Source organism: Aquila chrysaetos, chromosome 1 (genome assembly GCF_900496995.4).
Source record: "Aquila chrysaetos chrysaetos chromosome 1, bAquChr1.4, whole genome shotgun sequence".
Taxonomy (NCBI): domain Eukaryota; kingdom Metazoa; phylum Chordata; class Aves; order Accipitriformes; family Accipitridae; genus Aquila; species Aquila chrysaetos.
The window spans coordinates 36,506,606-36,529,298 of record NC_044004.1 but is presented as its reverse complement, the minus strand read 5'-3'; the positions used below and the strand labels follow the sequence as shown (position 1 = coordinate 36,529,298).

General features: G+C 44.1%; 2 protein-coding genes across 5 annotated transcripts in view; one reads left to right on the top strand and one right to left on the bottom strand.

The window, feature by feature from the left end:
• CFAP97 (cilia and flagella associated protein 97) overlaps nt 1–10,108 on the bottom strand; it is a 36,319-nt gene extending 26,211 nt beyond the window's left edge. Inside the window, exons 1-2 of one of the 3 annotated variants that reach the window (XM_030015417.2) lie at nt 9,962–10,106; nt 540–598 (exon numbers count right to left, since the gene is read on the bottom strand). In XM_030015417.2, coding sequence (XP_029871277.1) covers nt 540–561 — 22 coding nt within the window. In that variant the 5' untranslated portion in view covers nt 562–598; nt 9,962–10,106. Of the gene's footprint in view, nt 1–539; nt 599–9,959 lie in introns of all 3 variants that reach the window. The other 2 variants (XM_030015427.2, XM_030015436.2) reach the window with 2 other exon arrangements.
• A 5,639-nt stretch (nt 10,109–15,747) lies between these two features.
• Nucleotides 15,748–22,693, top strand: part of SNX25 (sorting nexin 25) — a 91,294-nt gene continuing 84,348 nt past the window's right edge. For both annotated transcript variants that reach the window (XM_030012624.2, XM_030012619.2), the window contains exon 1: nt 15,748–16,497. In XM_030012624.2, the coding sequence (XP_029868484.1) occupies nt 16,048–16,497 (450 nt within the window). In that variant the 5' untranslated portion in view covers nt 15,748–16,047. The remainder of the gene's footprint in view (nt 16,498–22,693) is intronic.

Sequence of the window (22,693 nt, the reverse complement as noted above, 5' to 3'; positions counted from 1 at the left end):
AAAATGCAAGGTTTTTATTACTTAAGGCACTAGCATCTCACCAATCTGTAGCTTCAGATAGATTATGACTGATTGGTAAAAGCAGGCATGTGGTGTATTTCACTTGCCTCAAACACATAGATTTGATATACTGTTAGCACTGTTGTACCTGTAAGAGCATAAGGGGATAAGGCAAAAACCAGGTTTGCAGGTGGATGCAGACCAACTAGTACAGCTTGAAATATAAGATTTTATTGAGTGTAACATACACATCCATGTATTTTTAGTTTATGTAATACTACTCCCGCAAAGGAGACTAAACTAACAGTATCTCACTGGCTATAATATAATACATGGTCACACCATGACTTCTCAGATGTCTCTTTTCTGAACAGTCTCTTAAGTAAGGATGGGATTTAACTCAAGACAGTGCAAAAGGGCAGCATAGAAGTGGCAAAAGGTGATAAAAGATAGCAAGGAGGCTGTACATTCCTTTCCACCATTAGCACCAGACAAGGAGCACACATCTTCCCACTCTGCATGATTCAGTAATAGCTTACCTGCCAGTGGGCTGTTTTCCATGAAGACTGAGCCATAACTGATTCATGGACAGCAACCACTGTTACAGGAGAAATGCAGTTTAGCAGTCTGACTCTGCCCAAGGAGCAGCAGTTGTTAACACCAGTCATTTCATTGCCAAATGCTCCTTCCACTTTTCTGGCACAATCCCCTGAGGACTGTAGCCTTCATCTTAATGGAAAACAGACATGCTGTGTTGGTCAATTTCTCTCACTGACACTCTTAATCATTCACAAACTAAACATTAATGAATTTTGTAGTTTCCATTAAAAACAGTATAGAGGAAATGGATGAAGAGATGGTATTCTTGATTCCTACTCCCCTCATGCATCTAGAATGTCTTTAAGGGAGGTGGAATTTGCCAAGAAGCAGCAACACAGAAGCAGCAATTTTGCTGATAAACCATGCCTAAAGTAATAAATTGACTGCACGTGCACACACACAAACACTCACACCCCTTTATATACAGGGCAGAGTGTAATTTTACTTCTGTGAGAAGTACAGAGTTCTGCTACGTTGTCAACTGTTAAAATACAGAATCAACAAGTCATACTCTGAAATCCCAAGAAAAATGTCGAGTCAAATACTTATCATTAACTGCTAATTCTAATGACCATCATATTTATTTACAAAAACCCCATGTTTTCTGTGGCTTTCTGCCATGAAACCCTCTAACACAAATATGATCAACTCAAATGAGCAGGTTGGCCATTAATTATTTGTCAGATCTTTTTTACTGTAATATTTCCTCTCCCCATGTAAGTCACTACCTCTCTCCCCCTATTTCTTGTAACACCCACCCATCACCCCAGCCAAGCACACCCGTTCATCTTTGTCTCTTCCTCACTGCAGTTCCTTCTAGTTTATACCACTTTTTAATCCCTTCACCTGCAAACACCAAGCTTGACCCATTTAAGATCAGAAAGCAGCGGCCAAGCAGCCAAGGAGAGCATACAGTCTTGCTGTCAGGGCAGCAGGGACCCACACTTTCTTGTCAAGAGGTTGACACGCTGAGCATCTGACTACCTACCAAGACCGCATCCATGTTCTCACCAGCTGGCCACTGCAAGAGCACAGACCACTCAGCTCCCGTACAGGCCAACCACTGCCTGCTGCTACACTGCCCAAAGGACAAGCAGGATTTTGACATCCTCCTCCATGTTAAACAAAGATCAAGACCTTATTCACGCTAAATGTATCAAGTGTTTTTCCCCTGATAGCTGCAAATCCGCCAACTACAGCATCACCTAAAATATTTTTGTAGGTAATGCCTAACAGCAGGCCTTTAGGCATGGCTGCAATATAAAGTATCTTATACAAAGGTAGGATAGTACATAGAAAGTGATATAGTGAGCATATAGATTTAGATGTGGTTTTGTGTTTGAACATATACTGCCTTTTGGTAATTTTTTTTGAATGTTAGAAACTAACACTTATGAAGGACATTAAGTACCTAGTAAAAGATTCAAGGTATTTTAACCTTGGTTAAACTTTAAAGTTATCCAGTCAATCTTTCACTTTTTTAAATGTAGTCCATCTGAAATACATGCATCAGAGAATACTGAAATAAAAAATAGAAAAAAAGAAAAAAATCAACATTAAAGTACAAGCAGTGTACTTTCCATTTAAGCATTCTACTTTCATAATTGAGAAAGAGGATGGTTCATACAGAGAGGAAAGCCATGGTTTTTTTCTCTATCTATTAACATACAAATTCCTAGCACGCAGAACACCACACTCTGAATTTGTATGCTATACATTCTCTAAAGGCCCTAAGTGCTTTCAGGACATCTTAAGATCCTGGTATTTAATAAAAGTGGAAAACAAGCCCCTTAAGCATGCTGTGGGCTGAATCAGAAATTTCTGACGTTACTGCATGCATACTGTGCATCACCACAAAGGCTGTAATACAGCATAGCTACAGTACACTCAAGATGAGTCAACAGTATGTTTTCTGCAACAAAAAGGAACAGACATCATCTTAGGATGTATTAACAAACATTTTTATAAAGCATCAGAAGCAATAATAATGTTGTATTCAGCTCCAATAAGGCACCTTCTGGTTTAGGGTTATTAATTTTGCTTTGTAAGTATAATTGATACAGAAAGAAGTAACCAAGCAGGCAACCTTCTCCTTGCCCATACAATTAGTCTCCTACAGATGGCACCTCTCCTTTCAGATGCAAATTTCTACCTCTTCAGAACAGGGACCCACTCTCCTGATCTCAGAAAGCAGAGCAAGTGTTTGAGAGCTAAGGGGTTGGAAGGTTAAAGTGTTTTAATTAAAAGATTTCTACTACCAATAACAGATGTTCTTTAGGACACTCCAAAATCCTCTGACTCTATTTACTCATTATTGCCCCCCTGTCAGGGATCCTGCCCCCTTAAACTTGCTTACTGCCAAATCACCTCTTTGTATGGTGAACTTGGGAGAGGCTTAAAATGCTAAACATATCACCTAACATTCTGAAAAATAACAATCATTAAACAAGTTACCATGTAAAAACACATTAGTTCAAATGCCGCCACCCCCTCTTCCTCCCTCCCTTCCTCATTTTTGGCTGAGGCATTAAAAAAAAAAGACAAACTTGAAAGTGTCTAGAAGAGAGCAGTAAAAAATTTAAGAAAATTAGAAAAGTCCAACTTCTGAGGGGTTTTTTTAGTTTAAAAGAGGGGAAACACAGGGAAACATAAGTCTTAAAACCTGTAAAACAGACTAATCCAAAACTTAGTTTGCTCTCAGATACAATCAACAGTGGTAAAGATCAACTACTGCAGCTGCTTCCAGCCATGTGACAAACCACGCATATCCAGCCACACCTACCTCCTCTTTAATTAAAGGTTTCATTTTTGCTAGGAAGAAACAACAAAGCATGCAAAGGAGGAAATATAAATCTCAGGAAACTATTTCCCTTGAGGGGAACCCCCAATGAATGAAACAACCAGCCTGTTTAGTAGATATTCCAGTTTTCCAAGCTCAGAGCACAATACCTGCTACAGCTGTTCTTCACACCATATGCTCTCCAAACTTGGGTACCAATTTCCCCAATCCAAACCATGACTGGTTCATAACCAATCTACAAAACACAAGCCCTCAACCCCAGCTCAGAATAAACTCCAACACTACAAGTCTATCCAAGCTCTATTCCTACACACAGTCATGCATCCTGTGCTGGACCTGTTCCTACACCCTGAGATGGAAGGGCTGGTTGAGGCACAGGCAAGTTATTCTGCAAAACAACACAAAGCAGACAGCAGCTGGAATTAGAATCATAGAAAAATTTAGGTTGGAAGGGATCCTCTGGACATTATCCAGTCCAGTCCACTGCTCAAAGCAGGGTCAGCTTCAAAGCTGGATCTAGTTTTGCTCAGGGCCTTGTCCAACCAAGTTTTCAAGGATGAACACTTCATGTCCCACGTGGGTATCTGCTCCAGCACTCATCAACCCTCACTATGACTTTTTTTTTTTCTTTAATCAGAATTTCCCATGTCACATCTTGCAACTATTAGCTTCTATCCTTTCACAGTGCACCTCCAAGAAAAATCTGGCTCTGCCCAGTTACAGGTAACCATGTTGCTGCTAATCAACCACCTAGACATAACTCCATGAGGGTGAATTGCTTTGCTCAGATTACAACCTACATGTAAGTATTTACTGCTGATTCATGACAAATTTCTTGTTGTTGGCTCATGAGACAGTAGTAGACTTGCACCTGAACTGAGTAATCTGAACAGGCCATGGAACCACCATTTGTCCCTCACAGATTAGATCTGACAGGACCTAATTCAAGCTCAGATCAAAACTACCATTGTTTCTAGTGCATCTGAAAACCACTTGTCCAGCTGAGTCTCAGCTGGCTCTCTAATGCCTTTCACTGTCTTTTTCTCTCTCCTAACTAGAGAAGAGGACAGAGGGAAGACCTGCTACTTCGAATCTATGGGGTCAATATACCCAGCTGTTGCTGCACTTTTCCTCTGGGGTTTTCTTTTTTTGCTTATTTTTTCTTGGTTTTGGTTTGGTTTTTTTCCCCCGGTTCTCTCTGCTGGACACAAAGGAAAAGATTTTTCCCTGCATGCTGTAAAACATAGTCTAGAAACTCCCAAACCTACGACGTTAGCCCATAGAAGAGCAGCTCTGCCTCCAAACAGAGGTAGGCCCACTGGAGATGCTCCAAAGTACTTTAGAGTCCTTTTTAAAGGATTCCAACAGAAAGCCCTCAGTCTCCTGACTATTTCAAGCAAGGATTCAGTTCACCAAATGGGCACTACAAAGTCCTGGAGCAGAGTCAACTGCCATCATCTGTTAGAGCAAACGAAAGCACATGACCACCAGAGAATCCTAGATGACTGCAGGGCAAAGGCTTAATGTTAATGTACAAGGGGGGGAGGGAAGGAGGGAAGGGAAAAAAAAAAGAGGGAAAAAAAAAAAATAGTTCCTCTTGAGCCAAAACCAAGCCACTCCCGTACTATGAAAAGCTGCAATACATTATGCTGAGAGGCATGGATGTGTAGCTCCAGGACTTCACTCATATGCACACATTAGTATTTGTTCTTCAGTGAAGGTCACCTTGTGACCTCCTGAGCAGAAAGGCTTGGTCAGAGACTACTGAGGTTAAATGACGGGAGTGATGATGCCCATCAGGCCTGTCTAAACAGGCCACAGCTACTCACTCACTGCTGAGAACCCTAAGAAAATGGCCAGCAAACCCTCCAAACCCAGGGGCAACAGAAGCAGGTTACAATCAAAATAAAAAATAAAGACAACAAATCATATGGTGTTTGATAAAAGTATCAGCAGCCTCTGGAAGGACTGCCTTCATAAGGCCCTTCCATCTCTCTAAGCATCAGCAACGCCACATCAAAGTCTCACGGGCCTACGGCCGTACACTGTTTCTCACTACCTGCAAGAGTCCCACCTCCAGCTATTTCAGGGACCAAAAGGCAGCCAGATGCTAGGGAGAAACTGGTCACTGGCACTGACCCTGCCCAGAAGTGATCGATAGCCACAGTCTTTTGATAACATAGACAGACGCTGAACAATTCCTGGCAGCAAAGTTATTTGTATACAGGTGCGAAAAGCCCAGAAAAGGACAGACTCTACTGCCAGGTATTGAGGGTGAAGAGCAAGGTAAAAGGAAGCTGAGTTTTCTTGCTCCTGCTGTACTGGTGCATATCTATGAAGAGTGTTTCTGCCCAATACAAAGATTTAAATATTGGGGCCACAGGCATCCAACCAGGCTATCCACAACTGAAGGTGGTGAATCTGACACAGTAGTCCACGATGGCATGCAAGAAAAAGGAAACCAATTCCTCTTATTAAAGCAAAACTTCAGCATATCTGCCCCGTAAAGGCTGGAGTTACAAGTGCCATCATCCTGGTGCACCAGTCGGGTGATGGCCTGTGTATGCATGCCTTCCTTAAGCTCCAAGCACACCACTCAAACATTAGCTCCCTTGGAATCTGCTGAGACTAATCCAAGCAGCTGCTGCAGACTGTTGGGAGTCAGGTATTGCCATCTTCCAAATGACAACACATACAATGCTTCCCCTGCTTCCTGTAAGCGATGCTTCCGTGTTGATCAACTGTCTCAAAAAGTACAGCACAAAGGTGGCCCAAACCTCAAAGGTCTCTGTGTACATCTTCAAGCTCTCAAACCACCATTGATCATTCCCCATTTGAACCTACATAGACGCATAAACCCTGTCTTTCACCACAGTTCAAAAGTAGATGAGAAACAACAATTCTTTCACCAGTATTTGTACAGTACCTTCTGCCCTACTCTCACCTTTTAACAGACCAGTTGTGTTCAGTCTGTGCTCCTCATTCATTGCACACAATAGAGGTATGGCCCAGAAATGCTTAGAATCTACAGATACCCATCTGCTACTGTTGGGAAGCCAGACCTCAAAAATAAATCTGTAACAGAGTTCAGGAGCATTGAAACTTTCATCAAGAGCTGACCATCCATACCATGCAACGCCACTTAACCCTGGCATATTCTGGATTTGACTCTGTGCCAGTCCTGAAGTAGATGGCAGGACCACAAAGGAAGCAACTGCACCATTTCACAAACTACTGACGGAGTTCAGCAGCAGATAAATCACAGCATACTGCAGAATACCAGGCCATCCTTACCAAGTGACACAACACATGAACTGTCTCCAACAACAGAAATGGTCACTGAACTAGAAGTTTGTTCATGCTTCTGATGTTATGGATTTAGTATGCTTAGTGACCTGACTGCATAAATAGGCATGTCATCAGCATTTCCCTCAACACTTCGCATAGATGTGCTTCCACACAGATCAAGTAGATGCGCATTTTGTGACCACAAGATAACACCTATTATCACAGTTTGGAAAATACACATACAGTTTTACAGACATAGCAATCACATTCTCCACAGCCACTGAAGATAAAATGCAGTTCTTTTAATTTTCAGTGAATATATTTCTATGTAAGAAGAACAAGCACTGTCTGGTACAGATAAGCAGGGTGAAGTACAGAAATTCAGTCACTAAATCAGTATACAAAGAACAGCTTAAGTATCACTTAGGACTAGTCCAAGTATGTTCATGTTTCCTCAGAATGTGTGTTGGGGCCAAATGAGGTAAAGGCCTCTTGAGATCCTCTCTTGCATTGTATTTTTATGACTTGTTCATTTCTTCAGATGAGAAGTATCAGTATGGAAAAGCAGATAAAATGCTGAAAGATAGGGCTCTCTTAAATTCAACGTAATATGGGTTTTCTGGAGTTCCAGTGTTTATTATGTTATTAAAATGAAACACTTCAAGAATGACAAATACCCATCATTGAATTGTGACTTAAACATCAGTGAAGATTGTTGGATGGGAAAAACCTTAGCCAAGGAACATAGGTTATGTTTTAGATCATTCCATCACCAGTCTCTGCTAAGTATAACAACAGGAAGCAAAGAATGAAAAAACTTCAGAGAGCAGCTCTGGTAGAAGCACTAAGGTACATCCATCATAACGGTCTGTCTATCTCCCATGAATTTAAGGGGATACCTAGGCTCACCTAGGAGCTGGCTTACTTTGAGGCTCTTACCTCTAAGCTCCAAGTATATTATTGTATCACCCAACTCCTGACTGGGCAGACTTTAAAAAGCTTGTAGATGCTCCTGTCACCTATGCCACAGAAGAGCAAATGCCACCTATCCTGCAAATTTTTAAATACTCCTTAGAGAAGCACCTGTATGTGCTGCCGGGTCAAGTCTCTAAAGGGATTGGCCAATTGTACTTTCAAAGCCTCAACAGGCTCAGCAGTCCTGATGGCCATCTGTGGCCTGATGGACTGTGTAAGTCTTATGCAGAAACAGTGGACCCTCTGAATGCCCTTTTAAACATGGGCAAGCACTAAACCAAAACAAAAATCTCAGTAGGTCATAAAAGTTTTAAGTCCCAAGAAAAGGAACAGAATGTCCACAAATCACTTCTCTCCTTTTCTCTGGTCTCCATTCCATACCATTACAATGATTATCTAGGCTGAGAAAATACAAAGAGGAACAATGCCTGCACTACAAAAACAAAAACCCAAAGCAAACCAAAACCAAAACCAAACCAAAACAAACAGGAAAAAGTGGTGGGAGAGCTTGAAGCATTCCAAAAGCTGAGTCCAAATTTTTGGAAACTGTATTTTAAAATGTCAATTATTTTACAAACCCATTCTTAAGCTAACACCCGGTGACTAATTTTCTAGTAATGATGACTTCATTTTAGTCTTCAAATAGGTCCTCTGAAGAATTTAACTTTTTGTGGAACTTTGTTCTCTCTCCACTGACAACTCCAGTGATCACCTTCTATCCAAGAAAGATTAACTATTTTTTCATAGAAGCAAAAACATGCACAATGCACTCGATGCCATATATAAAGCACCTCGTAACAGACAAAAGCAGGGATACAAAAGAAATGTAGTGCTGCTATTTCTATTATATTCATTCCATCCCACATAGTTTTCCTGCTGGTTCTATGAATGTTGCATAGAAATTTTAACCACACAGTTTTTAAATACATAAATGTCCAAATGCAAACACTAGATGCTTTTTATATATATTTTATAGTAAGACTGAACAAGTCTAAACATTTGCATACTATAATAAAACCAGTTTCTGAAAAATTGTGTTTAACAGAACCACAAGGGAAGAACTTTACCAAGGCACAGAAGTTACATGACCTTAAATTAGGTTGTGCCCGAAGGCATGCTAAACTATAACTTAAATTGCCCATTTCCCTAATACGCTGTGAAAACTCCAAAAAAAACCGGAGCTTCACGAGCATGACATACGTTGCTATTTGTTGTATCATCTCACTGAGACGCTTTGGAATGAATTCAGTACTCTGTTCTGCTGCAGGGGCTGCACAAATGACAGCCAAGAAAGGCCCAGGATTTACAGTTGCCTCTTTCGTGACTTCCACACAAATACACAGGGACCAAGAGATTTGGTGGTTGGTTATTTTCCCAAAGTACAGGCCCATGTTGCGATCCATTAGTGCCCAACACAGCCCTATGCAGAGCAGGGGGAGTTACAATACTGTCGCCCTGAGGAAACTACAGAGATGCAGGAGGGGTTACAACACTGTCGCCCTGAGGAAACTGCAGAGATGTGACCATTGCGATGATTCGACACCCTTGAGCCAAGCTGTTTACAACAATCATTTCAGTTGACTTAATTCCCGCTAACTACACCCAACCAAAACACTTCACTAAACTCTATTGGAGCATTGCTTCAACGTATCCGTCCTAGTCAGGTAACTTTAAGGATGGCAGCACACATGACATGGTAACTCACTCCCAAAGCCAACAACTACGATGCCAACGAGAGGGCTGGGACCTCAGAAGAAAGTCTCCCACCATTTCTCCAATCCCCCCGAGGAGCAACGAGGGCAGGCACGGCACTGAAGCGAGGCATAACACGCGGCAGCGTGACTAAACTCCGGCGGCTCAACGCCAGCCGAAGCCCTCCAAATATAGCGCGTGTGACATGCTTGGGAGACACCTACATATGTGTTGCTCAGGCAGGGACCGAGTAGAAAGACAGCAAATTAAAAAATAATAACAATATTAATTATATGATGATTAAAAATTTTATCTATATATATAAAAACAAAACAGTCTCCCACCTTGCTTGATCTGGCAAAAATTACCACAGGCGGGGGAAGAAAATGCCTACCGCCCCCTCCCGCCGCCCCCAACCGCCACACACCCGCTCTCCGGGCGCCTTCCGTGGGGAGGAGGCACCGGCAACCCCGGAGACCGAGCACCGGCGGCCCCACCGCCGCCAGGCCAGGCCGGGCCGGCAGCTCCCGGGAAGCAGCAGCCGCCGTCTTCCCCCTCCCCGGCTTTGTTGTGGTAACCGCGCAGGCAGCCGAGGCGGATACTCACACGCACGGGAGGAGAGAGAAAGAGAGAGGAGGGGAAGGGGGAACCGCGCAGCGTTGCGGCCGCCGCCTAGATGCCAAGCTCCTACGCAGACCGGGCCGGCCCCCTCGCGTCGTCGGGCGGGGAAAGGCGGCGCCTGAGGGGGGGCGGGAAGGGAGCCGGGGGCCGGGACCTCCCGGTGGGTGGTCCCGGCCCCCGGCTCCCTTCCCGCCCCCCCTCAGGCGCCGACTCTCCGCTTCCCTCCCGCCTCTCTCGGCTCCGCAGGAAGCGGGGAGAGAGCTGGGACTGTCGCTGAGGCGATGGCGCCCCATGCTGTGGTGATAGTGCCCCAAGCCGAGGTGATGGTCCCCAGGTTGAGGTGATAGGGCTCTAGGTTGAGGTGGTGGGGTCATATGCTGAGGCGATGGTGCATCAGGTTGAGGTGATAGTGCCCCTAGTTGAGGTGATGGTCCCCAGATTGAGGTAATGGGGCTCCATGTTGAGGTGATGGTGCCACATGCTGAGGTGATGGTGCCTGAGGTTGTGATAATAGTGCCCCAGGCTGAGGTGCTGGACTCCATTTTGAGATAATGGTGCCCCACGTTGAGGCAATGAGGCCTCATGCCAAGGTGGTGGTTCTCCGTGGGGGGGAAACAGTGCCCCAGATTGATGTGATGGTGCTCCATATTGAGATGATGGTGCCCTGGGTTGGGATGATGTCACTCCTGGTCGATGTGCTGGCAGCCTATATGGAGGGGATGGCAACCCAGGTTGAGGGTATGGTGCCCCAGGCTAAGGTGACAGTAACCCACGTTGAGGTGATGGTGCCCCGTGTTAAGGCAACAGGACCCCGGGTCAAGGCAATGGGCCCCTACATTATAGTATTATATACACACATATATATATATACACATTGCAGCACTGAGTGATATATCCTGAGGAAATGGATGGGGGGAAATTGATCTGGAGGACTTCTAGGGACATCTGATCCAAATCTTTGGGGTTGGATCGGGACCTTTCCCTGCATGAACCTGATCTCAACATCCTTGAATCTCAGTAGAATTATTGCAGAAACATGGAGGAAGCCTTCAGGCAGAGTTTCATTACTTCTAGCACTGACTAGGTAAGTGGTGGCTACCTACTAGTGATCTGCCACCATGAAGTGGTAGTGTCCTGTGTAAGGGTGGGAAAGGTTCTACCTCTTTCGAAGGGGTCAGTTGCAATATCAGACCTTGGCATTTCTTTAATAATAGTAATGCTACATTTTAACAAAGTAAGAAAGAATTATGTGAAAAGAAAGACTCCAGATTACTGATCTACACATTCAAAACTAAAAATTCAACTTTACTTTGGCCCCATTGTTCATTATGAAAAAGATTTAATGACATGATCACATTTTTTTCTGAGCGTACTGAATTTTGAGTTGAATCGGGGCTGTGCAGCCAAGACAACCGTTGTGTATATGGCCCTATTACACACACACACACACACACACACACGCACACATACATGCATGTATGTGTGTGTATATATATCTTAGGTACCTCACATTGGACACTAAATGGGTAATTTTGTCCTTCTTTCCTGTGTCTCAGGTTCCTACCTGCAAATAGGCAAAATACAATACTGTTGTCTCAAAAAGGTGTAGTGAAAAATAAAATCAGTTCATATTAGTGTAACATACTTTGTGGAAATGTGGGCAACAAAAATTAATGGTTATCTTCTGAGAGCAGTTCACCTAATTTTCAGTAAAGGAGGAATGGGGCCTAATGGAAAGATAGTATATGATTGTGTAAAGTCTGTATCATAACATCTTTACAAATTACATTCTTGTAAGGAGAAGAAACCTGTGTAAGTAGAAGTTTTGCTGCTGTAAGATATAAACATTGAGGTAAAGTTCTATCAGACAAATTATGTCTGCTTTTATAGAGACAGATTGTTTGTATGGTTTCCACTGAAATGTGTCTGCATTTTACGTTTTCAATCAAGTCCAAAGCATCTACCATTGCAGGGAAAGTTTTAAAAGGCAAAAAACGTTGACAGTTTTAAGCCCCTTCATTCTACAAGCCTTTGAGAAATAATCACAATAATTTTCTTGAGTTTCTTGAAAGGTGTTAAATAAGATTTTATATACTGAGAAGTGTAACAGATAATCTCCTTTTCTCTTGCTCTATTTTCTAGGGTTTGTGAAATCAACAGCATCTACTACCAGCATGTACCATCTACTACCATCTACTACCCAACAGCATCTACTATCCTTTGATAATTATTTCTAACAGTGTTAGTTATCACTCTTCCATACCACCAGGTTTAAAAGTTCACGAGCGCTTCTGGGTTTTGTGCCCAAGAGGCTTTTAGGAATTCATATAAACTCTTAACATGACTGTAACTAGAATGCAGCACCACAGTGGTTATAAAAAAGCATGTAAATAGTTCAAAGTTGTAAGAATACTAAAAATATAAACTATGTATGCACTTTACACACCTTTAGTTGTAAGAATGCTAAAAATAGAAACTAAGTATGCACTTTACACACCTTTTTTTGCTTATAATGTAAATTTCTATTTTAATTGAGAAGTGGTAAATTGCTAACCTTTATAGCAATGTGATCTGAGCCAGAATGGCTCACAAAACAGAAAGTAAATCTGAAAAAGCCTTTAGGAAAGTATACATTTTAAGCATGTCTAAACATTTTAAAGGTGCAAATTTATTAAAGTTTAAAGTTTGCAGTACTGTGAAGGTGAAAGTTGCAAGACTGTCACTAAAGACATACCTAAAAGTGTGTTCAGACCAGTGGGGCTTTGTCTAGGTGTCCTAGTTTCAGCTGGGATAGAGTTAACTGTATGTTATAAACAGGTAAATTACACTCCTAGCTCAAAGGAAAAAAGAGAAGATGCTGACTCTTCCCCCAAATCAGACATAATTTCTGTTTTAAAATGAGATTAAAGTAGTCTTATCTTTGTAGGAAAGATACTTGCTACAATCCTTGAATAAGGTAGAGTTTGAATCTCTTATCTCATGAACTAGTTCCATGACTGAGCAAATAGTTACAGAAAGAGAATAAAATAAGCCTCAATTCACAAAATTGACCTCTGAAGTCCTTTTGTCTTGTACAGAAAAGTAATTTTTAAAGTACAAAAGGGGAAGTTCAAATAACACTGAAGTAAACTTGAAAACTGCCATTGACTTTAGTGGAGCTAGGATGTCATCTAGAATATTAGGAATTGCACCTCAGGTTGAAAAGTCATAGAATCTTATTAAAAACGAAAAGAAAAACAATCAACTTCCCCCTAGCTGTATGGATACACACTTAAGTTGATTTAGACATATCTAATTCAGGATATGGTGTGTAAATCCTAGCTAAAATTGGTGGGATTACTCATTCAGACGAGCTGGTTTTGTGTGCAAGCATTGCAGGACTAAACCGTCGTTGCAGGTAGGTTTATGTTTTTATCTTCCTCTCCACTTCTGAGAATTAATACCCTAATAAGAAAATAATCTCTGTTTACACAGGACTAACAACATTACATGCTCTGCTTCAGGTTAATTTAAAAATTCAATTCCCTTAAGTAGTTTTGACAGAGGCCCAGGCAGTTTCCTGAACGCATTTGCAGTAGAAGGCCTCTACACACTCTGTCTGGTTTCTTGTGTGGATCTTTATTAAGATCCCAGAATAGATCTTGAACTCAGTCCAAGGCCCTGTATTTTCTGAAATCTTTGAGGAATAAAGTGTGCGCTGGGAGATGGATCTTTGCTTTTTGTTTTCTACCTGATGAGAATAAAATAGCTTTATAGGAAACCTTCTGGCATGTTGGGCCTTATCCAAAAGCTTTCAGACTCTGCGACAATCTCTCTGTTGGTCTTAGTGACCAGATGTATTGAAAGAACCTTGGTCCCCAAGCCCTTCGGTGAAGCGTCAGGAAGTATTGGCACATGGTAGTTTGCATGGGAATGGATTGTCGTTGCAATAGTATTTTCACTATTATGATATGATGATTTTCACCTTTAATCACATTAGAGACATTACTTAAATAATCAATTTCGGACACTCTGTGAATGGTCTGAGCTCGCATTTAAAAGGTCTTTGTGAAATTTAATATCCACTAAACAGAATAAACTGTGTAATAAAATTATATTTAAGTTGCTGTAAGGACTTTGGATCAGATTAAGGAGCACTGTCTCTTTTGGTCAGTGACTAAAATGGGAGCTAAAATCACTTCAAAACTACTTTGGGATTTTGAGAGGAAATACATCACTATGCAGACCTCTAACAGATAAAAGCATGTATATATGGAGACAATTTTGTATACAAGTCAGGCCATACCATCAGACTCTGTGGGTTAGGTTAGAACTAGGTTGGAAAACATAGTGGTGGAGTAAAACATTTGTTGTAACTTAGAATCCTGACTAGCTCCGTGCCTGTACTGTGCACATTTCCATGACCGACCTCCCCAGTACAGCGCAGTGCCAGGGCTGTAACTGAACCTTTCGGACACCTGTACTGTTCATGCTCAGTGCCTCAGCTTGATTAGTGTCGCAGAAGCATAGGGAAGTTTGGCGTCTGGTTTTAAAATGGTGCTAGTTGTGCTCCTGGAAGTTACATGGAAATGCAAACATTCACAAGATCAGGGCCTTGGTATTTGTATCTTTTCTTCATCAGGCTAGTACAGTTCATTTTACAGAAGTAACTTTTTTACAGAACATGAATAAATCAGAAGGACTCCAACCTCAGCAACAACAGCTGTTGTTTAAAAGATAAGATTCAGGGCTATTTTGCACATTAAGACCACCAGAGTAGTGGCAATCTGAAAAGTGCTTCCCAGAAGTCTCAATACCTGTAAACACTTCTACAGCGCTTAACTTTCTTGCTGGGATATCTGCTCTTAAAATGAAGCCCATCACTAAATGCTTGTAAATCCACTTTTGCAGAGTCTGGCTTCCATAAGGAAAGCATTGCCCTTTACTCCTACTCTGAGGAGACCAAGGCCTCCCACTTTGGCAGTGGTTGGTAGCTGCTATAAACCCGCCAATTCGGAGGAGCTGTAATTGCACCATGCCTATGGCAAGGCGAACATGCATCCCAGGCACAGCTGGAATATGGCAGGGCTTTTTGCCGTATGAGGAACTTCTGTTCTCAGAAACTGCCCCAAGCAGTTACAAAACATCAGACCAGCGGAGGGAGGGTGGCGATGGGGGTCCTGGCAGGCTTCCTTTGGGGTAGCCGGGCAGGGTTCTGCAGAATCACGGTTGTGTCATTTCAACTGCTGTTCTGCCAACTTTTTATTTCTGAAACCCAGTTATTTATGGTCTCCTTTGGCTCATCAGAGGGGTGCAGGCAGAGCGGTGCATACAGCGCTCACTCAGGAGGGGGTCTGGACCTCCGAGATGCCCCAAGTCAAGGCTGTGTCCCGACCTCAGGCCAGGGCCTCGGTTCCGCAGCCAGACCTTCCCGGGCCCCACCGGGCCGAGCGGCGGCCTGCGGGCTGCAGCCCCTCAGCTCTGCCAGGCTGCCCGTGGCGGAGGGGCGCCCGGTAGCTTTCCGGGGGGCGCAGCTCCACACCGCAGCCGGCGGCGATCGCCGCGGGGAGGCACCTTCCCCGCCTCGTTTCCTCCCAGCGTCGTTGCTGTGCGCGGGGACGCCCCCGCACTCCGCCACGGCGGAGCCCCGCAGGCCAGACCCCGGCGCAGGGCGACCCGCCCCAGCCCGACCCCGCCGCGGGGCGGCGCGGCACGGCGCGGCGGGCGCACATGTCCCCGGTCCGCCCGCCCGCCCGGCAGGCACCGCCCCCGCCTCCTCCCCCTCCCCCTGCCGGACACCGAGCGGCGCAGCGGGGCCTCCCCGGCTGCCGCCACGGCGCTGGGCTCCCGCCGCCCACCGGCGGGCAGCGCTGCCGCCTCAGCGGCCGCCAGGAAGCGGCCGGGCCGCCGCGCATCCGTCTGCCGCTGGGCATGAGCTCCGGCTCCCCCGGCGGCCACAGCGGTGCCAGTGGCGGCGGCGGGCGGCGGAGGAGGCGGCGGAGGAGGCGAGGGGGGGGCCCCGGGAGCGGCGACCTTCGCAGGGGGCTGCCGCGGCGGGAGATGCTCTTGCTCCCAGCGGCGCCAGGAGCAGCATGTTCCCCGGTGCCGACAGCGCTAGCAGCACGGCCGGGCAGCCTGAGGCGGCGGGGGCCGCCGCCCCGGGCCCCCCGGGCTCGCACGGCCCCGGCGGCGAGGCCGGCCGCCGCAGCGCCCCGGCGGCCGCCGCTGTGGCCGGCGGCGGCGGCGAGGAGGAGGCGGCGGAAGACGAGGAGGACGAAGATCCCGGCTCGTCCCGCTTCGTGCTGGCGGCGGGGCTGGGGCTGCTGGCCGTGTCCGTCGTCCACCTGGGGCAGGAGCGGGCCGAGGCGGGGGGCGGCGGGCCGCCGTGCCTGGCCCTGCTGCTGCTCCGCCTCGCCCTCTACGGGGGCTGCGCCGCCGCCGCCGCCGCGCTGGGCACCCTGATCGTCCTGATGGGTCGCGGCCGCCGCCGCCTGCCGCCGCCGGACTTCGCCGCCGCAGCTCCGGTCCTGCGGGTCGCGGGGGTAAGTGGCGGGAGCGGGGCGGGCGGCGGCGGCGCGCCCTCCCCTTCCCGCCGGCGGGAGAGCGGGGAGGAGGGGGACGGAGGTGGCGCGGCCCTCGCTCCGCCGCGGAGCGCCGGGCCACCCGAACCCGCTGCCCCGTCGTCCTCCCGCGGCCACGGGAGCCGGCCCGCTCTCTGCCGCTCGTCGGGGCTTTAAACGCGAAAAGTTGTGCTGGAGGGTAGCAGGCGGGCAGGAAAAAAAATCAGGTCTTGGCCCCGAGAGAGACCTTCGGATTGCGGGAACACTCGTAGGGCAATGTGGTGGTGTTGGCTGTGTATCAAATCCTTTTCTGCTCCTTCAGCTGAAATGTCATTAGTAAAAGAGGGAGACGTGCTCCAAGAGCCAGCGTAGCGTTGCTGAAATGCATGCTCTGAAGTTGGGCAGCTTTAGATAGTGTTATCATAATGCCTTGAGGAAGTGCCAGCGCGTTCCCAAACCGCTGTAGACGTCTATGCAAAAGATAAATTTATTTTCTGTAACTCTTCTGAAATGTACTAATTCATGTCCATGAGCTCTTCGTAGTTCACTGCTTAGGAGTGTTTTTTGGTTTCTTCGGAACGGGACTGGTAGTACAAGATTTTCAGAGACTGACTGCAGGTACTAGTCAAAATAACTTTCCTCCCATCCACACCCCAGCCCCCCATCACGTCATCCAGGGCTCCAGAGCTGATCCTAGACAGGCCTGAAAAACTACTGCTGGAAATGAGGACCTGTCTGCACTCCTGTTCTGCCCGCGGGTCGCAGAGAGGTAGTGTTTGACATCGCAGCCAGTGACGCTGGCTGGGTGCCCTTGGCCCCTCACTAGTGAGTTGGCAGGCCTTGGTGGGGTGCGTTAGTACGTGAGGTGCTGCAGCAGTAGACAGTACCGCCTAAGTGCTATTTCACTTCGATAGTGTCCCATGGGATACCTGAGAGTGATCTACAAAAAAAAAAAGGGGGCATAACTGGTGCCACCTTGGTGTACAGCCTAGCTGTTCTGGTGACCCAGTTCATTACATTTAGTACGTGTACTCTTTTTGTTAGCAGCAAGTAAATAATGCTGTCACTTCTGTGTTTCTGGGGCTGCAGTTGGTGCAGCTGAATTTGCAGAAAGCAGAGGGTGCTGGCAGGGCAGAGAACCTGTTGGAAATCACTTGCTGATGTATTTGGCTGTCTTTCTGTCTTGCCAATCAAATCAGCTAATGACCTGCAGTAGTGGTTTATTCGTTCTTTGACCTAGGGAGGGAAAGAGCCTGTGTTTGTGAACAATACATTTTTCCAGGCCTGCACCTAATAGAAACTGGCAGGGCGTTATTGTCAGCAGAAGGGATCGCTGGCCAGGGGATGGTGACTTCAATGAATAATAAAACTTGCACAGGTGCATTCAGGATCTCTTTGTGGCAGTGGGTGTGTGTGATACTTGTTTTGTCTTCTCAGTAGACTTTTTAAAAATCCTCTTTGCTTTGAAGACTCAACATCATACTCGGCTTTTTGAAGGGAGTGAAGAATAAATAGTGTGTACAAGCGTTAGAAGTGGGAAATGGGGAAGTGAGAAGACATAACGCACAAAGTCAGCAAGTGATAAGCAGAAGGTACCTGTCCTGCATGTAGGGTATTAAGTTGGTACAGCTAGGGATTGTTCAGCTGGTTTTTTGTCATAAGGATGCTGGGGAACAAACGTGTATTAAGTTCATAAGCACCTGAGTAGTAAAGGACTATATGCTTTTGTATTTCACCATTCAGCTACCTTATACCAAATGGGAAAAAAAGGAAAATAAAAATGCATCAGTAATAAATTCCCGTTGCCTTCAGATTTGCAAGATTAAATATTTTAGTGATAATGCCATAGCTCCAGTGACATTTCTGGGCTGGTATACTTATCTGAAAGTCTGGATGTGTGTTAATTTACTTTTAGGAGAGCGTATTGTATACGTAGTAGAAAAAAAACTTTATGTAAACTTAATAACTGAAATCTCCCTGCTGCAACTTTCAGATTTGTGAAACAGCCAAACAATGAAAATTGATTTAATTTGGGACGATGAGCATTGAAGAAAAAAAAGGAATTTATTGCTCTCTCTGTCTCACCCTTTGTGAAAAACATAATACATAAGCCTTCTGAACAGGAGTGAAACTAGCACTGTCCAGAGACAAATACAGTCACTTCAGTTACTATACCATATGCACTTTTTTTTTGTGGTATGTTACTGCCTGTTCTTCTTCAAGATGTTCTCTTTTTGTGTCCATCCATTGGATTAGTATATGTAAATAGTGCACACCTGCTCCTGCTTTGTGTGGTCTAGTATGTGGTGTTTGGATTCATTGTAGCTCTGTGATATGTGTTTGTTGTTTCAGAAGGGAAATGAAGTTTGGTGTTTAAAAGTCACTGCTAAAGCAGCACTACCTGCGGCAAAACTTTTTCCAAGATTGTTTCTTTACTCTCTCCCTGATTCAGTTAAAATTTTTCTTTCTTCCCTCTTTGCAGTGTTCTCAAAATTTAATCTGGTTGTATGAAAGGGACTGTCAAAAAAGGAGTGAGCTTTTTTTACCCTTTCTATTCAGAAGCTGTTATTCCAGGCATCTTATTTGGATGGCCTTCAATTTACAGTTTTCTTGATTTCTTTCTGATACAAAATGGCTTCAGGGCTGCCAAGCTCCTTGATGTACTTTTTCTGAACACAATTTTGTATATGTTTAGCAGATTTCCTAATTGGTGCTTCAGCAACATGTAGGTGAAGAAAATGATAGTGTCTATATAGGCAGCATATAGAAGTGTAGGCCATTCCCTAAAATGTTTCTTCCAAAGTTTCCTCCATACATTTATCTTTGAAAAATTTGTAGGTTAATCTTTTTGTTATATGTACTTTTGTATTTACACCACTTTATTATGATTCAGTTGTTACTCTCCCATTTTTCATAGAGCCTTACGATCCTGTTGTCTTGTCTTTTCTGGGAGCCAGTAGTAATATGACTGTAAAACTAGAATTTCTTCAGCCTTGTTGTGCCTTTTCTTCAAGAATAGGGAAGAACCCTCTGTTGGCCTAATAATTTTTTTTTTTTTTTTTTTTTTTTTAAGGAAAGAGTCTTATGACTGGTGTCTTGCTCTGCATGTGTCCTGTGTACATGAACTCAAGGCAGATAGGTTCATTTTTCATTCCTTGAGTGATTTTCACACTGGGCTTAACAAATGAGGAAACACTAAGTGTTCAGTAATAAATATTTACTCTAGTGGGAGTCAGGCTCAGCTCTTGGAAAGAGAGTGGGAGTACTCTTGATCGACTTCAAAGGGACTTGGATCGAGTTCTTTATGCTGTGCTGAAAAATGGAGTTTTTTTTCTAAGTTCTCAATTCTGCAAGCACTTACAATGTGAGTTTAGTGCTGTTGATTTTCATGGACCTGTTCATGCAAGTGAATAACTTGGGTGAGGATGTGCTGTGTTGCAGGTTTGGACTTCAGAAGAGCAAGGTGTATGCCTTTTTTCATTTTGCTTGAGCTTGCTACTAGAGAAGCCATCTTTCCAAGTGTGAAGCTGTGCTTTGTCCTAAATATTGTTTGTGTAACCCCTTTGGGACTTGAAAGGTGAAGACTTTCTGCTAAAGTCAGGTATCTCAGCAAGAGCATTTGAAATCTGCTGAGAATTGCAAAGCAAGGTATGCAACTTATATCCCTGTGATGAGGTGTGCTTTCAACATAGTCTTCCTGTATGCAAGAGCTCTGATTGCAAGATATATCTGGGCAGTCTTCTGGCTTCCACATAAAGCTTTGTGTTTCTTCCAGTGTTCTTTTATATTTTCATTGGAAAGAGAAGGGAAGAGAGATGTACAGGTAACTCATAATATTGTTTTACTTACGAATTTAAGTTAATAATATTGGTAAGTAGTTTCTGTTGATACTGAAATAGTGGGAATCAAACACCTTGAAATTGTACATTATGTTATTGTCAGGTATTTTTCAGCACTTCCCAGGAGGTGTTTCAGGCCAAGATTATTTGTGGTAGAGGAGGACTGCAAAATGCAAGACAGCAAAAAGGCATGGTGACCCAACTGTACTTTCTTAAGAATGTCTGTCTCAAAGAGGATTTTCACTTTTCAAGTATCAGTGGACTTGCTCATACCAAAGATAGCCCTGGTTAGAACACCTGTCACCTCTTAAATTTAAGCTTGCTCCCTACATTGTTGTTAACTTGTGTGGCTGTAGGGGAGATAGCTTTGACTCATCCGAAGAACCATGTTAACCAAGTTAGTGGGAAGGGTAAGGAAAACGCTTTTTCCCACGTTTCCAGTGTGAGTTGTTTCTCTGCCAAAAAACCTGGCAGGACAGAGTTTTCTTTTCAGCATAGTGTTTTGACTCTGATGCAAAGCAAAAACTCTGAATAATAGAGACTTGGGTTATCGACTTAATTTAAATAATGCAAAAACCACGGATTAGTTTATTAGATTTAAGTGCTGCATTTTAAATTCAGATTAAATGAAAGATACTCTGTATAGAGAATGATCTACCTAGTCTGTCTTGCAGCACTATCAGAAACGTAATAAATGTGTTTTTTTCCAGTGAAAAGGGTACACTGATTCTAATGTCCTGGTTTTAGTTTCCTATGATTAACAGTTGCTGATGATTTTGAGTATTTATTTAAAGCTCAGCTCCAGACCTATGTGGTCACTCTTGTTCACTACTGTTTAGTAGCTCTCCATTTTCAGAAATAGTTTACTCTTACTTTCTGGCCCTATGGGAGGTGTATGTGACTCTGTTTTATGTTCCTAAAGCCTTCTTCCATCCTTGAATGTGCACTTTTTGTGCATCTGGCATTAATGGGAGGGCATGGGTAAAGCTTTTCTCATTGGATCAGGTAATTGTTGAAATCTCTGGATGCTGGAAGATAGTACTGTTTTGTATTTAAGCTGTAGGAGGATGAGTAGTGAGATTATTGGAAATGGTCTGAGTGATTCAGATGGGATGGCAACTTAACCTAGGTTGACATCTGCCATGGTATCCAAGCTGAGTGCTCAGCTCTTTTTGAGGAACATAAGGCAAGCAGAGAGAAAGGACATGCAGTTTTATTTTCCTTCACTGTTGGACTTCTGCCATCAGACGAAGTTTGCGAAGGTAAGCTTGCAGGAGCCCCAGCAGCTGTAGGAAGTGGAAGGTTTGCCATCCGTGGGCATCAATTTCAAGCATTATGCAAAGCAGTTCTTGAGGCAATGAGCAGTTTGGAGCAGCTGTGAGGTAAAGGAGAAACTTTCTAACTCCTTTCAGTCTGGATCTTTATACCTTAGTAAGTCTTCAAAAGTATGTATGGGGTTTTTATCAACCTAAAGCCAAGCATGTTCTGCAGTGTGTCTCATTCTCTGGTCCGTTAGGGAATGTTGAGAGCTCTGATACTGCTGGATTTTTGCTGTTAATTCTGCCAGTCATTAGTCTCTGCTTGCTGCTCTTCTGTCTTGCTTGTTTTAGATCCTCTTGGGCTTGCAACCAAATATTCTGATCTACTGCCATTCTTTTTTATCTCTTTTTTTTTTATCAGTCATTTCCGGATTGAAAGGAGAGGATATGTTTAGGTTTGGTTTGTTTTTAACAGAACTGAGAGTCTGACACTTGTTCTTAATGCTATCTCTTATATAGGGAGGTTAACAATCAGCTTCTGGTGATGCAGGTGAGTTTACTTGCAGGCAGGTCCTGAAATTAAAATAATGAAAAGCTGTCATAGCATTGCCTACCAATTTCAGGAATATTTTAAAATTTTAAAAGAATGTTGCATGAATTGCAAATGTTCAGTTATAGTTCAGTGGGGGCACTTTGGGGCCTGTAGTTTGGACATTTCTGCTACAGTTTATTTTTAGGGATCTGTGGAATATCTGTTATCCTTAGGGATTTATAAGCTTTTTCAGAATTGAAGTTTTGTCAGGACTGCATGGGTTGATTACCTGCAGGCGTAACTTTGAAGTGGTAACTTCATTCTCACAGGAGACTGATCTCAGGAAATGAAATGTTTTTCAGACTCCCTGTCTCACTTATTTGTCCCTAACTCCTTAGTGGTGAGCAGACTTAGTTTTCCACATGGCCTTTTATCCATCATGTATTATTTAGAGATTTCTTGTCTTGTCATGCAACCCTTTCTGTTTCCTTCCATTGTATCCTATGTCATCTTCAGGTCTGCATTGTATTGTGCTTGACATTTAATTT